The sequence below is a fragment of the Thunnus thynnus genome, chromosome 20 (assembly GCF_963924715.1).
Source record: "Thunnus thynnus chromosome 20, fThuThy2.1, whole genome shotgun sequence".
NCBI classification, from domain to species: Eukaryota; Metazoa; Chordata; class Actinopteri; order Scombriformes; family Scombridae; genus Thunnus; species Thunnus thynnus.
Window position 1 is genome coordinate 11,386,206 of NC_089536.1, and position 14,832 is coordinate 11,401,037.

General features: G+C 37.5%; 3 protein-coding genes across 4 annotated transcripts; 2 read left to right on the forward strand and 1 right to left on the reverse strand.

Moving 5' to 3' along the window:
* Positions 1 to 4,546: 4,546 nt before the first annotated feature.
* Positions 4,547 to 7,178, reverse strand: fbxl15 (F-box and leucine-rich repeat protein 15). 2 transcript variants are annotated; one of them, XR_010925002.1, is made up of 6 exons: positions 7,022 to 7,178; positions 6,519 to 6,678; positions 5,894 to 6,396; positions 5,551 to 5,777; positions 5,293 to 5,382; positions 4,547 to 4,853 (listed from the first exon to the last, which is right to left on the reverse strand). XR_010925002.1 is itself a non-coding variant. In XM_067577015.1 (5 exons), exons 1-4 carry the CDS (start codon positions 7,045 to 7,047, stop codon positions 5,588 to 5,590), a joined length of 879 nt encoding a protein of 292 aa, XP_067433116.1. In that variant the 5' UTR covers positions 7,048 to 7,178; the 3' UTR covers positions 4,547 to 5,382; positions 5,551 to 5,587. The 2 variants fall into 2 exon arrangements, 1 of the variants encoding a protein (XP_067433116.1); XM_067577015.1 differs by having other exon boundaries at positions 4,547 to 5,382.
* A 500-nt stretch (positions 7,179 to 7,678) lies between these two features.
* gpx9 (glutathione peroxidase 9) lies at positions 7,679 to 9,948 on the forward strand. Its single transcript, XM_067577017.1, has 5 exons — positions 7,679 to 8,704; positions 8,835 to 8,928; positions 9,411 to 9,541; positions 9,631 to 9,761; positions 9,860 to 9,948. The coding sequence occupies exons 1-5, from the start codon at positions 8,573 to 8,575 to the stop codon at positions 9,915 to 9,917; spliced, it is 546 nt and encodes a 181-aa protein (XP_067433118.1). The 5' UTR covers positions 7,679 to 8,572; the 3' UTR covers positions 9,918 to 9,948.
* Positions 9,949 to 10,620: 672 nt separating this feature from the next.
* ndufb8 (NADH:ubiquinone oxidoreductase subunit B8) lies at positions 10,621 to 13,962 on the forward strand. Its single transcript, XM_067577016.1, has 5 exons — positions 10,621 to 10,780; positions 11,018 to 11,144; positions 11,346 to 11,445; positions 12,170 to 12,325; positions 13,803 to 13,962. The coding sequence occupies exons 1-5, from the start codon at positions 10,690 to 10,692 to the stop codon at positions 13,893 to 13,895; spliced, it is 567 nt and encodes a 188-aa protein (XP_067433117.1). The 5' UTR covers positions 10,621 to 10,689; the 3' UTR covers positions 13,896 to 13,962.
* Positions 13,963 to 14,832: the final 870 nt, after the last annotated feature.

Here is a 14,832-nt window from a genome sequence, read left to right on the forward strand (position 1 = left end):
GTTGATGTTTAATCATCACAAGACCAAAGGTAACTTCAAATGGTTTGTTATGTCCCCCTTACAGTCCAAAATCCAAAGATGTTCTGTTTACAATTATGTAAAACAAAGAAACCCTTAAAATTTGAGAAGCTAAAATCAGTAAATGTTTTTCAGCATTTTGCTACAGTGATTAAGCAATTATCAAAGTTGTTGTCAAGTCATTTCCTGTTCAAAAGGTTCCTTAATCTGTTAATCATGTAGGCAAGAATGTCAGCAGGATAATACCGCTACAAAAAGGACAGAAAAGTATTTCAATAAAGAATATTTTTAATATATTTCAGTGGGAAATCTTTATATTCTTTCTTATAATATTTGCCACAACCCATAATTCCTTATTTAAAATAGTAAAAAGTGATGGTGTTGCTGATGGAAAAGATAATATGTGGGCTCTTTCTAACAAGAACTGGGCCAACACATTCTCCACCTAAGCCGGGAATAGTTGTGAGTCAGACTGGTCATGATGCTCTATTCACTCAAAGCGAATGAGAAAAATGTCTTAATGAGTAGATAAACTATGCGAGTACTAACCACAGCTAGCTGACCATGTGTTTCCTGTCCAGTCTGGGGTTAGGAGCGGAGCAATTAGAGAGATACTAATGGATCTGACAGTTATGAGTCCAAGGAAAGCTTTAAATGTCGCTTCAATTAGATGGCACCCTGAAGATGTGTTGTGTGGCATCGTCACTTACTCACTCCGCATAGAAGCTGATAAAACAACTATACTGACATCCATGACAAACACACTGTACGAACACTGAAGAGTTTGTCTTCCACAAGTACATCAACACCTTCAAAATCTCTCTAAATTGAGCCCCTTGCGGTTGAGTTTGACGGATTCTAAACATACGTGTTTATTCATGCTGATTTTAAAATCCAACATTATTTCTTGCTTGGTTGATCGACATTTTGATGGCCATGCTCACAAAGCCACTTTAATGTTGTCATTAGTTATGCTTCTCTGGTGGCCAAAAGATGGATCCTTAAGTCCCAGGATCCAATAAGGTCGTATATGAATGGTTGGAGGAGATAAACTACATCAAATAAATGAAAGAAAGACTCATTCACTGATGGAAGACGGGAGAAAAAGTCTGTTAATTAAAAATATGAAAATGAACAAAATCTCTGACACAGTTTTTGGCCCATCTCTGAACCTCTCTGAACAGCTACAGTAATTCTCTCTCCACCTCATATGAACATCGTTTACTTAACAGGAAGCTGAAAAGTAACCAGTTTCTGATTGTTTTCCTGAGCAGGATCTGGTTTTTACACATGCTGAAGATGAAAATAATATTTTGCATTCATATAAATGACTAAAAACTGTTTTGATAATGACTCACTTTATTATTCAGTTGTTTAATGTTAGATGAAAATTCATCCATAGTATATTTACTGTATTTCTCTTGCTTTTCTAAACTAAAATATGGTCTTTTTTGACATTCATCTCTCTTGTTTTGACTGGATGCTTCAGGACACAAGCTACTTAAATGTAGGAAAACTGTTAAGAAACATTATATTTTCAGGAAGTTAATGAAAAAACAGTACAATAAACATGATTTACCAAAATCCCTTGTTTTTCATTTACACCATACAGCACATTTGGATATGGTTACTGAGATCCAAATGGCAGTGACAGTTTTTATTCTTAAGTATTAACAGTAGATTATATATAATATTCCCAAGTTTCTTGTATAACAAACTAGTTAAAATATTAGTGTAAATATCAGAAACTGTAATTATTTTGTTTACTGAAAGAACATAAAATGAGCGACACTGAAACAAAACTATTGTTAACTTAGTTAATAGAGGACATTTTCATTTGTTTATTTTCCATTTTTACTTATTTTATTTATTTGTATTTGTTTACTTACATACTTATTTACATCCCATGGTGTATTGATGTATTTCACTGAGATATTTTCCTTTTTCCTACCTCGTTATAGGAATTTGTATTATGTGTACATCCTGCTACAAATGGAAAGATGGATGTGTGTGTTCTTCGTCCTTCCTGCCATCACAATATTGCTCCTCAGTACAGTCTTTTTGTTTTGTTGAAGATTGTTGTATTTCCATACTAAAAAAAGACTTTGTACCATATATGTGTTATCTGATTGTTTGTGATTGTTACCTTCAATGGGATAAAAAAAAAAAAGATTGAGAAATAAAGAAACTGCAAATGGCAAACAGTAAATGTGTGCCTGCGGATAAGTTTTGAGGAAACTTACGACGCCGTCTTTTTCATTTTAATCCACCTCAAAAACAAGAGGATTAATCAGAATTTTCCCCTGTACTTGTGTGTTTATATTAACAAGTATTAACAATGCATGTCATTCTTGCCATTTCTGTCAAAGAACAAATATACCTTATCAGAGCTAATCCAAATGCCAAAGCAAAGAGACTCCGATGAGAATACGACAGCCATAATTGGCCTTTTTCACTGCAGACATTTTACATGTCACAGTAGAAACAGCACAGGTGTAAATAGTCAAATTAATTAAGGCTGAATTCCATTTAGCTGCTGCCTTCTTTGGACAGTAGCATAAAACTGAGTCACTGTCCTTAATGGTATTAGTAACATCTGTTTTTTCTCCTATTATGACATGTCTGCAGTGAAAAAGGTCTGTATTACCTGGTTGTTAATTGTTTTTTTTCTTTTTAAGGATCATGGTTTGTCCTGTTAGTAAACCAGCTGTCACAACACACATGAATGAAACCGATGAGCCTCTAAACAACATAAACAGACTTTGAAAGCAGCCAGAGATTAAAATGAGATTTATTCTTAGTTTTAATAAGTACAGTATATTACACGCTGCCAGGGGCTAAAACTGCATACTGAATAACCAACTTCATTGTTGCGCCTTGCTATGAAATGATCAGTTGCTATTGATCAATAATTTAGAAAAGTGCCAGATTATTGACAGGAAGACAAAATATGTGAGGCTATGTTTGAGGAATCCCCCCCATACACTCAATCACTTGAACAGAAATTGCTGCGTGGTATATAATAACACGGCGATGTTTCTTTCCCCCCCTGCAGATCAATGCTAATTGAGGTCCTACATGATGAATGTAGTCTGAAGCGTTTTTAACCCGCTGACTGCTGAGCAGCAACACAATAAGGACAGGCCACTGTTGGGTTACTGTTTAACACTGAAGATGTTTTTTCACTGATTGTTATAGTTGCAGAAGTTATTTTTTGTTCCAGTAAATGTCTTGCAGTTAATCTAAATTCCTTTTCCATTCGGTATGACACAAGAGTGTTATCTATTTTGCATCATTTGTTATTTTGAGGGGAAAACTGTATGATGTCACCCAGACTCTTGCTTATCTTGGCTTGCAGAGTTGGAAAAAAATTAAGCTCAGTTTGGTTAAATAAGGGTGTCTACTGCATATATATGGCACATCAGTTTCTACATGAATTGAAATTTCAAGATTTTCTTTATAACTAATGACACTGTGATGTCTCCTTGGAGGCATGGCGGTACAATATGATGATCAGCACAGCTAACAGAAGGATGCTGTTCGATCCCTGAAGCCCTGCAAACACAACTCTCTGCTGGTGCAAAATTCGGCTTGTGGACAGCACGCAGCAGATGGGGTAAACCATGCCATCAAGTGGAAAATAGACCTGTTGTGTTGTCACAGAGACAAGTTACAATATAGTCTGCCAATCGTACCACCAGAGGAAACTATAAGAGGGATTTTTAGCACGTAGCTGTGGCAACAAGGGGAAGCATTAATTCTTATTGTGCATTCACTGCATCAAGTGTTAACAAGATCATAAGTTTTTTTTCCCACTACATGCCTAACCAGTCAAACACTTAGATTTGTTCTCTAAAGCATAGAGAAAGGGAGTCTTGACCTTCTTATATACTCCTGACCCTGGATCCTGACATATTTCTCATTAAATATCACTATATGGTTTCAACATGTGCTGTAGTTTAGAAGTCATGCAGCTTCTTGAACAGAATAACAAATATCCTGACTCATTGCTGCCACCTTGTGTCAGATTAAGTCACCTCATCTCAGAACACACTAGTGCAACACTTTGACAAAGGCCTCTTATTTTTAACAGTCAAGGGAATTACAGCAACCTCCTTTTTATTGACAGAGAAGCAATCTGTTGGCCTGGATTTTTTTTAAAAAGAAGGGCAAGGGTCATTATTTTGAACATTTGTTTGTGTTAAATCTGTCAAGAACAGTCCCTTGATTTACCTGAAACCATGTTACTTATACCTGAAGAGTACTTTTTTTGTCTTTGACTTCTATACTCAGCAATGGACACTTGAACAAAATGACATCAAACTACATTACAAGTATCCCAAATATCCTAACAGATGCATTTGTACGCTTCTTTATGGCAGCAGAGAAGTGACAACAATCGTTTTTGATGGTACTTGACAATTGAATATTTTTAATATAATGCATTTACTGTATTACTAGGCAACATCATCTACACACAGATACTTTTAAAAGGCATAACGGGAAAGAGTCATAATGAAATCATATACTTATTTCAAAGACTAGGATGCATTTATTAACAATATGGATTGCAAGGGTTGCTTCACTCACGTCACAAAAATTCAATTTTCCAATTAACCCTCACGGGATTCAGCAATGAACATAGTTTTGGTGTAATAGTAGAGTAATAGTAGAGTAAGAAATTAACATTTTTAATGACAGTGAGGTCTGTGGATGATCCTGAGGAGCGAGGAGCTTCTGGAAGACAGACGATCAACAGCACAAAAGCAATTGCATCCACCTTTATTGTACTGCGGTGGCAGCAGAAGTCTCAGCAGTAGTGGAGACAATAAAACCTGTACAAATAAAACCAATGGCCAGACACAACCTGTGTTAAGTGACAGAATATTGATGTTGGCACATACATGCAGAATAAAATGTTTAATTAAACTCAAACATTTTTTAAATGTTTCTAAATGAAACATAAGATAACTGCTTCTTACAATGTCATATACACAAAGAACCTTGTTTAAAAACCAACAAAACAAAATGCTGTACTTCGAACTGCGCCTCAAAAAAGTCACTTTATCACAACACTGAAAGATTAAGAAAAAGTTCAGTGACATCCTTTGAACATGACGCAGCAATTCTTAAAAGTACATGGCTTTCATCAGTCATATGCAAGAGAATTGTTTTCAGTTTCTTCTTAAATAAGCATCTTTGATCATATTCAAGTGAGGTTTTTTTTTTTATGTCCACATTATTTTGGCACACGAATTTAAGTGCAACTCATACATGTCTTCTTGGATTGTCTTCACATTTCTCAGAAGAATCCACATGCCCGTGTGATGCAGTTGATGGTGATCGACTCTGATGTGAAGACACCTGTAATACAAGAAGGTGAATGTTGTAAATGATTGGTTGTCACTCAAAATAGACAAGTACTAAATTCATTGTGGTTGACATTTGGCCCTGTTTTGATCTTTGACAGTCAGTTTTGAATATAAATATGTCAGAAGCTCAATTAGTAGATATACTGCTGATATTACCTACCTGTGTGCACTTGTTGGACAGACAGATGGCCCTTTAGCTATATCTGGAGATTGATAAAAGGAGCAAAACCCAGCACATCCTGAAGAAGTACCAGTGCCCTCTGTAAAGGTGGCTCAACATCAATCACTACGTTGCGTTTCCGTAGAGGATCGAGGCTTGATTCTGTCACATTGTGGCAATGATTCACCTTCAGGGACTGCAGCTTCGGGCAGTACTCTGCAAGCGTCCTGTGAGCACAGCATGCAAAAGATCTTATAGATGGGTGCACAAGTGCGGTAAAGCAAATGTGGGCAGAGTGGCACAAAGTTAGTTGGATTACACTAAGAAAAAATATATGGTATACCTGATGGACTGGTTCCTGACCCGCAGGCAACCTGTCAGGTCCAGCTGCTCCAGGCCCCTGCAGTTCTTGGCCACCTCCTCCACCGACTCGTCAGTAACATTGGCATTGACTGCCAAAGATAGAGACGTCAACTTCAAACACTTCTTGGCCAGGTAGCAGATGGCGTCGTCCTTGAGCTGGCGGCAGGCGGTGAGGTCGATGGACTGCAGCCCCCCGCAGTGGTCAGCCAGGCTGCGCAGGGACAGGCTGTCCACCCACTCACAGTGTGCCAGGCCCAAGTGCTGGAGGTGCATGCAGCTCAATGACACAGCCACCAGGGAGTGGCGGGTGAGCCAAGCACACCCGCTCATGTCCACTCTCAGCAGATGCTGGTTCTGGCCGATAACTGGCAGCAGCTCCTGGTCTGTCACCCAGTCTGAACAGTTCTGAAGTGACAGGCTCTGGAGAACTTTGTTGTCCTTTAACATGGAGCAAAACGCCTCCTTGGGGATGCATGGTCCAACCTGTGCATATCACAGCAGAACAGAGAGCAGACTTCTTCAAGAACTTGTGCTGCAACGATAAATTCCTCTCAATATATATTTAAAGGCTGGAAACATGAAACGCAACACTCATCGGGACTTACCGGGGACAGATCAAATGTCCTGCAGTTGGCTAGATACACCTGGATGAGGTTATGGAACTGCTTGCTCACCCTCTGCAAGCTGACAATGTGTTGCAGTGGCAAATGGCATAAAATGTGAGGAATTAGTACATCCTCCCAGGGCAAATCCAAAAGATGACATCTGGTGAAGAAACGCAAACCGTGTTTACAGCTGAACTTTGTTACTGCAGCCAAAGCAGTTTAAACGGGAGCATAGTAACTGTTAAACACTTTAAAGAGCAAGAATAATGACAGCAACATTACATTAGCAATAACTAATGTTATATCAGCTTTGTCACGATAATAGGCTATATATTTAAACCGAAGTCAGCTGCCATAAATAAATAGAGCTACATTTCTCAGTGACTTGGTCGTTGTTGCTCGCTAGCTGTGTAACGTTAACGTTAACTCAGCTAACGTTAGCTCGATAGCAGCCGCTCCAGCTGCTTTCAAGATACAAAATTCAGTATTTAAGATGCACTTACGTTCGTGTTTTTGCCTCTTCATCCATTATGGCTTGGCTTTGTTATACAGAGTTTTTAAGGACGTGTTGTTCTCCACAAAGATGCCAAAATAATATATTTTCCTTCAGCATTTTGCGAGCAATTGAAGAATAACCAAGCCCAATGCTGCCTTCGCTTACTGTCGGAAAAAGCTACATTACATTAAGATCGGGTGGCACATTAACTATCAAACAAGGGTGAATTTTTCAACATATGGAGACTGAATCAGTATTAGGAAGTGATGGTCACTGTGATACAGTATTAACTCTTTTCATAGATTAAAACCAATGTTATCCACTTTGAAGGCTATTTTGTTCCCACTCGTTTTGTTATTTCAGCACAACGTAGCCCAATTCTGTGCCATTTTACTTAACTAAAACAATAATTATCACCACCTTGTGAATAAGGAGTGAATTTCTTGTCTCTTTCTACCAAAGATATACCTATATGAATGTCGAGGGCGTCGTATTTTGGAGATTTCTGCCTACTGTAAAGATGGACGTTGGCGTTTACGAGGCAGTAAAGTGAATGCATCAGTGTCAACCTTCCGGGTTCACGTCAGAGATCATGATAAAGGCATTTTACACACCTGTAATCTTTATTTATTTACTTATTTATTTTCCTCAGTTCTCTTATTTGTATTGGGGATTTTTTAAAATACATGATTCCATTTTTTTGGTGCTGTGCCTTTAATGCCCTTCTATGTCCTTTCTGAAATTGTTCAACAGTTTTTTGTGATGATTTTCCTGTATATGTATATTGTTTTTGTGTATTGTGTATTTCAATATTTGGCCAATAAAGCGGGAGGAAAAAAACACATTGGTTTGCCTTCAGGATTTTTAAAACAACTCTTTTGAATGTTTTTTTAGACCTCCTATACTTTATAATCATATATTTTCCGGAATTGCTCGGTTTCCTGTTGGACTTTTTATCTTTTGTGCACAAAATAATGTCAGCAGTCTTTTCCTACATTTAATGAGTAGTTACAAAGTAACCTGTACATAGATCTGATCAGGAAAGAATTTTTTTTAAAAAATAGAACAATACTGTTGTGTTAAAGAACAAAACACTGCACAGATTTAACTTTGCAGAAACAAAATGAACAGTCTGTCTCATTGTGATAAAACTATTAACACACAAAAACTGGAGAAAAGAGTGTAAAAACTCCTGTATTTTATTTAATGCAGCTCTCCCCTTAATGTTACACTACTTTCTGTAACTGTCAGTAGTAAAGAGGAAAGGATGCTGCGAAATTACTGTGTTCTTCAGACCCATACATGTCAATTTTGTTCATTTAATTTGAATCCCAATTAGCTGTCACTGTCCTAACAGCCACGCTTCCTATGTTACATCTGTTGAACAAATGAACATTCTGCAAACTCACCTCTGCCCAGAAGAACAATGAAGTCAGTCATGCTGAACAATTGCTGACCCATGAGGTATGTTTCAGAGAATGAGACGAGCCAACAGGATAGCTGAGTGAATACTCACTCTTGACTGACTACAATCCCATATACAAGCTAAAGTCCAGGCATGGCGAATAAATCAATCTATGATTTCTCTGCTGAGACCCTGGACGGACAGCTGGTTCCGCTCAGTAACTTCAGGGGTAAGGTGCTTCTGGTCGTCAACGTTGCCACCTTCTGAGGGTCAACAATAGAGGAGGTAATGTTCTGCAGAAGCACTGATTGATTACAGTCAGACCACATTATCTCATAACACATAACCAGTGCAGTCATTTTTTTTTTATTAGAGGTATTTGATTTTGAGCTCTTTTCCCTCATTCGCTCCTTAGTACCACCGACTGAATGCACTGATGGAAATGTTTGGTGACCTCAACTTCACTGTCCTAGGATTCCCCTGCAACCAATTTGGTCTTCAGTCGCCTGGTAGGTACATTAAAGCTTTTGTAATTTAACAGAGGTAGCATATACTGCACAGTACTCATAATACAGAATTGCCCTTTTCAGTGTTTTATGATTACATTTTTGTATGATTATTATTGCTGATGCATGAACATGTAAGCTAATTTGATTATATCCATATTCATATACTGTTGGGCAGTTTGATCTATAGCAATGCATCATATTTCTTTGTTTTGTATGGAAAATCTTAATGTGAATATGAAAGGTATCTTGTAAATGAATGGATGTAGTGGAACAACAAGTAAAATATGTAATGGAGTAGATATATAAGTAGAAATGTAAAGTTAAATGGAAATACTCAAATTGAGTACAAGTACATCAAACCTGTACAGAAGTACAGTACTTTTGTAAATGTATTTAGTATAAATCCACAAATTTCTGAACACACACATTATGGTTTTCATGACACATACATCATGAATAACTCTTTACTTATACTTTTACAGAGGTGAATCATGAAACTTTAAATATTCTGAAGTATGTGAGACCTGGTGCAGGGTTCGTGCCAAAGTTTCCTGTCTTTAGCAAAGTTGAGGTGAATGGATTAAATGAAGAGCCGCTTTTCACCTATCTAAAGGTATTGTGCTTTGTCTATAAGATTTAAATATACATATAGGATTAATGAATGAATCACTTGTAGGCTGACACTGTCATTTCTCATCACAGGAATCTTTGCCATTTGTGAACCCTGTTATTGGAGATATAAAGAAATTCTACTGGTCCCCAATCAAAGTTAATGATATTCGGTGGAATTTTGAGAAGTTCCTCATTACTGCAGATGGCATACCCTTCAGAAGGTAAAGTCATATGCCATAGACCTAAAATTATAAATCTCAAAAGCCCTTCATTAGGTCTAACATATTACAGTGGGTCTAATGTTTTCTCTATGCTGCAGGTATGAACTCCACTGTCCCATTGAGAAAGTAGAGAAGGACATTGCAGACCTTCTCTGATGGACTTTCTTTAATTTATCACTGGTGGCAGAGTGACGATCCCCCAGTAAATGCATACGTGCCCCTGAGCTGGATCTGATGGGAAGTGGAACAGGACTCAGAGCTTCAGTGCATTCACTCTGAGAACACGTTCCCTTCAGCCACTGGAGGAGTTTTCATGTCACTTTCACACTTTTCTCTGATGTGATGGTGTCTGCTCCTGAAAAATAAATATGAATTAAACACTATAAAACAAATCCTCATGTATTTATAGTTTCTTTTGTTATCACTCTTGATATTACTGTTAATAATTAATTAATAGACATAATGGGTCAGTCAGCAGTAGAACTGCAATGATTAGTCAATCAACAGAAAATGAATCTGCAACTATTTTGATTATCAAATAATCGTTATAGTCTTTTTTCAAGCATAAATAACAAAAACCTGATGGTTCCAGCTTCTCAAATGTGAACAGTTGCTGTTCTTCCTTGTCATATATGACAGTTTATTGAATATCCTTACATTTTGGACTGTTAGTCAGACAAACAAGCAATTTGAAGACCTCATCGTCGCCTCTGAGAAATTATGAATGCATTTTTTGCTTTTTTTTTTAACATTTCATTGTCTAAACAACTAATCGAGAATAGTCGGCACAGTCAGCAGTCACTACTACAACATCAATGTAGACGTGTTGTACACTGTAGATTTAAGAATTTGGTCCTAATGTCGACCCGTACTTCCAACCCTGCGCATGCGTACTTCTTAGTCTGTCCGACAGCAGCAGCCAGTAAACATGGCTGGTGTTGGTTTCCGGCGGTTGGCCCTAGCCCTTTCTAAAGGCAAAGGGTCTGGTATTCCAGCCCTTCTGTCGGGAAGTAGAGCAGGTCAGTTATACTATAACATTTTGCAAAGCTGTCTGATGAATCTCTCCGAAGATACGTGTCAAATTTTTAAAGTTTGAAGCCCCGAATTTACGTAACCTTGACATGCTAACGTTAGCTACGCGGCTACCGTTGTTCTGAATGAGGGTGAAGGCGAGCAGAATAACATTGTTGTTTCTTTCCAAAATTCTTTATATGCGTGACCTGTTTTATTCACATATTCACCGATTGTTGTTTCAGCTTCTGCTACGTCAAAGGATAGTCTACCTGGTCCGTTCCCGAATACCCCTGAGGAGAGAGCTGCTGCAGCAAAGAAGTACAACATGAGGGTTGAGGACTATGAACCATATCCCGACAAAGGCGAGGGGTGAGATTTATTCTGAATGAATCTGACATTCATAGTAGTTTAAACTGTACGTCATTTCTTTGTAGAGCAAAGACAGATGCGGAAAAGTACAACGTCCTCATGGTTATGTTTACCAGATGCACACGTAAAGGATGTACTGACATCATCACCAGCAACAGTATTTAAATAGATGACATATGCCATCATTTTGTGTTTTTGTAGCTATGGTGATTATCCAAAGCTTCCTGCAAGATCTCAGCATGAGAGGGACCCCTGGTACCAATGGGACCACCCTGACCTGAGGAGGAACTGGGGAGAGCCGGTAAGATAGTGCTGATAATATTTCCTACTGTTTTGTTAGATAAGTCACAGATAAATTGGTATTGGCGTGTACATTACAGAAATGCAGATATACATTGGAGGTCATTTAGAAACAGTACATAATTTGTCCATCACCAAGCACTGACAGGTCAATTTATCAACTATAAAATATCCCACTTAGTACAAACTTGGTCGATGGTCACTATTAATAAAAAAAAAAAGTAAGAGATCATCATCAGAATGTTTGTTAATATTATGTGTTTATATAAACGATATCAGATTTTGCATCCTTTGATGTAAGCCTAAAAAATCTATTATCACTTGGGGTCTAGATTTTAGTTTTCTATCTTTCTTCATATCATTCAGAGATCATTTGCACATTTCTACACAATTCATAGTGTTTTACTGCTGCAGTCAAGAGACACAACACTGACATAACATTGTATAATCTCTGATAAAGATCATACATGCATTATCGTGTCTAGAGTGTCTGGAAGGACCATTGTTGCTTTACTTTTTAAGTGCATCGTTTTATTCCTCTTTAAAGGGTCTCTTACTGTTGGGTATGTAGACAGTGTTCAGATTAGCTTGTTTGCAGTTCTTTCTCAACAGGACGCAGTGACTCTGTACAATCATCAGTTGACTAAAATGACAAAATAAATCGTTCTGACAGTATAAGATTGCTCACAACAGTTCATCAGTGATTGTTCTCTTTCTATTTTTAGATGCACTGGGATTTTGACATGTACATCAGGAACCGCGTGGATACATCTCCCAGCCCCGTGTCCTGGTCTTCAATGTGCAAACAACTGTTTGGTTTCATCGGGTTCATGTTGTTTATGTTCTACCTTGGGGAGAAATTCCCAGCTTACCAACCTGTTGTAAGTACAGACCAAGGCTTGAAATCATTGTTCATTTTACAAACTAGTTTTCAAAGTGTGTGAAATGGCCTAGTCATCACACTTGTTTAAAACACTCTGGCTTGGGAAATTATTTTATTTTTTCTTAATTTATTCTAATAATCCCTGCACTTACCACAAGGTCAGGACCAGATACAAAACCCCCAAGTGATTAATGAGTCTCTTTGTGCAATGGTTATTATACCATGCTGAATTGTGCCTTAGATACATATACATACACTGTATGTGTGGTGGACTCCAGGAAGAATAGCCAATGCTTATGCTGGTGCTAATGGGGATCCAAAGAAAGAAAGAAAGAGGTGTAATCACAGCGCATGTCGGCTTACTGTGTTATTCCTCACCATTAACTGGGTAATATATGGTTAGGCAGAGTAGCTCAAATCTCTTTCTTATTTGACATATATGAGATAAGTTTAACCTCTAATAGGTACATGTGGAAATACTGAATGAAATGAATTCAATTCATTTTTAAAGGTTCACAGTTCTTCTAATGAGCTGTGTAATTATGCATAACAGTGTTATGTTGTTGTATTTTGTATCAGTTTGGGATGACAGCTGGACCCTTTATCCAAAATGTTTTTAAGGAGAATATGACAGATTATTCAGGCTGAAGATATAATTATAAATTTCTTCTCAAGTACTGCAGGTATTTCAGTAGAATTAGAATGTTTTACAAACATCTTTGAGTGTTTTACTTTATTACCTGTATGTTTATTTGAATCTGAAAAACAAAATGTGAATAACCAATTTAGGAAAATGTTGAATTCATGCAAGTTGAAGAAAGCTGCTAATCAACTCTCAGGATATATTTCACCTAACTTTATTTAGTTGTCTCGGTAACTTGTAAACTTAGTTTGAGACTTGCCCTTAGGTCAGCTGTCTGTGAAAGAAAGTCAGTTAACAAATTGATATTCTCCATATAACAGATATATCTTTAAAATGTTTTTTTTCTTGTAATCTATTGCTTATGACACAAATGCACATTTGTGAGTGATGGTTTGATTTCAGACTTTTTTGTAACTCCTCACAAATGAGTTACTATAGTGTAAAGTGTTACTCAGCTTTACAAAGGGACAGCCAAGTAGACGTACAATGTTCAGTATGTGATCATTTACAACCAATAACAATGACTTGTTATTTATATTAAACAATTTCATGGACCTGTTGTTGTTATTATGCAGTTTTCTGGCTGTCCTATCTTTGGTTTTGCAATCACTTAATCTCACTCATTCTACATAAATGATTTTAATCATTGAAGTACAATGTGAGCAAGACTGTCAAGAAAAATATGAGTTCCATGAAAATATCTTTAACAGTTTTCCGATGTTTTAATGTCACTTCTGTTTAGTACTGTGCCACCTGTACAGAAAATGTTTTGGATTATGTCTTTCATTTAATAACATGCACGTTTTCATTAAAGCCTTTGTTTCTGTTCCAGGCAGAGAAACAGTATCCCTACAACAACCTGTACTTGGAGAAAGGAGGAAATCCTGAAAAAGAACCTGAGGAAGTCAAACATTATGAAATTTAAAGACTTCAGTCTGTTCTACTTGTGTATATATATTTCTGTCAAGAATAAAAACTTATGTTAACAGTTACCTCTGTGTTGCTGTTTTGTGTGTTGAATGAAAGTCAACCTGCCACAGGAACAACAGTCAGGTGTCCATATGATCACTGAAAGAGGTTTTCCTACTGTAATAACTTAATCATTCCTCCTGTTCATTCATAATGGCTATTAAAAGATCCCCTTCAAATGTGCTATCACTGACTACGTTTACATGCACAAAATATTCCGGTTTTTGTCCTTATTCCGAAAAAGGCAAGATTCATACTAAACTGTTTACATGGCTAATGAAAATGAATATTCCTCTAATATTCCCGTTTACATGCAGGAGGTTTTCAGGGTTTCTGCTCCAGTAGGAACCGGAATCACAAGATCTCCGCAGGCAGTGAAGTAAACCAGCGAGATGAAAAATATAAGTGAGCTGCTGCCTGATATTTATAAGTGATATTGATATGACTGATATGACTTTATAGTTACAGGCACATCCAGTACTTAGGGTGTCCCGTGATGTTTACCACACCGCTGAGCGTGTTTGGTGCATCACACCGAGTCGTCACCGTTAGTCAGGATGATAACCAATCCCCTCCTTCCCCGTCGTGGAGAAAACCCGTCCTGAACAGCTTTCCACTCTCCTCTCATTCCTCTCCTCTGTCTGCCTTCCCGCTCTAGCATGTGTCGTTTTGCATGTGCAGGGGTAAACAGGAAAGAGGGCCGTGTTTCGCAAACTGCGGTAAAAACCCCAATTGAGGCGCATACATGATTATGAATGCGCTGTATACATGACCAAACAATGCTCCTAAAAGCACAATAATATCCCACATGTCTTAATTAGTAAATGCTACATTCGCAATAAAGCCTATTTCGGAATATCCAAACGGAATATGTTGTTTACATGACAAGTATC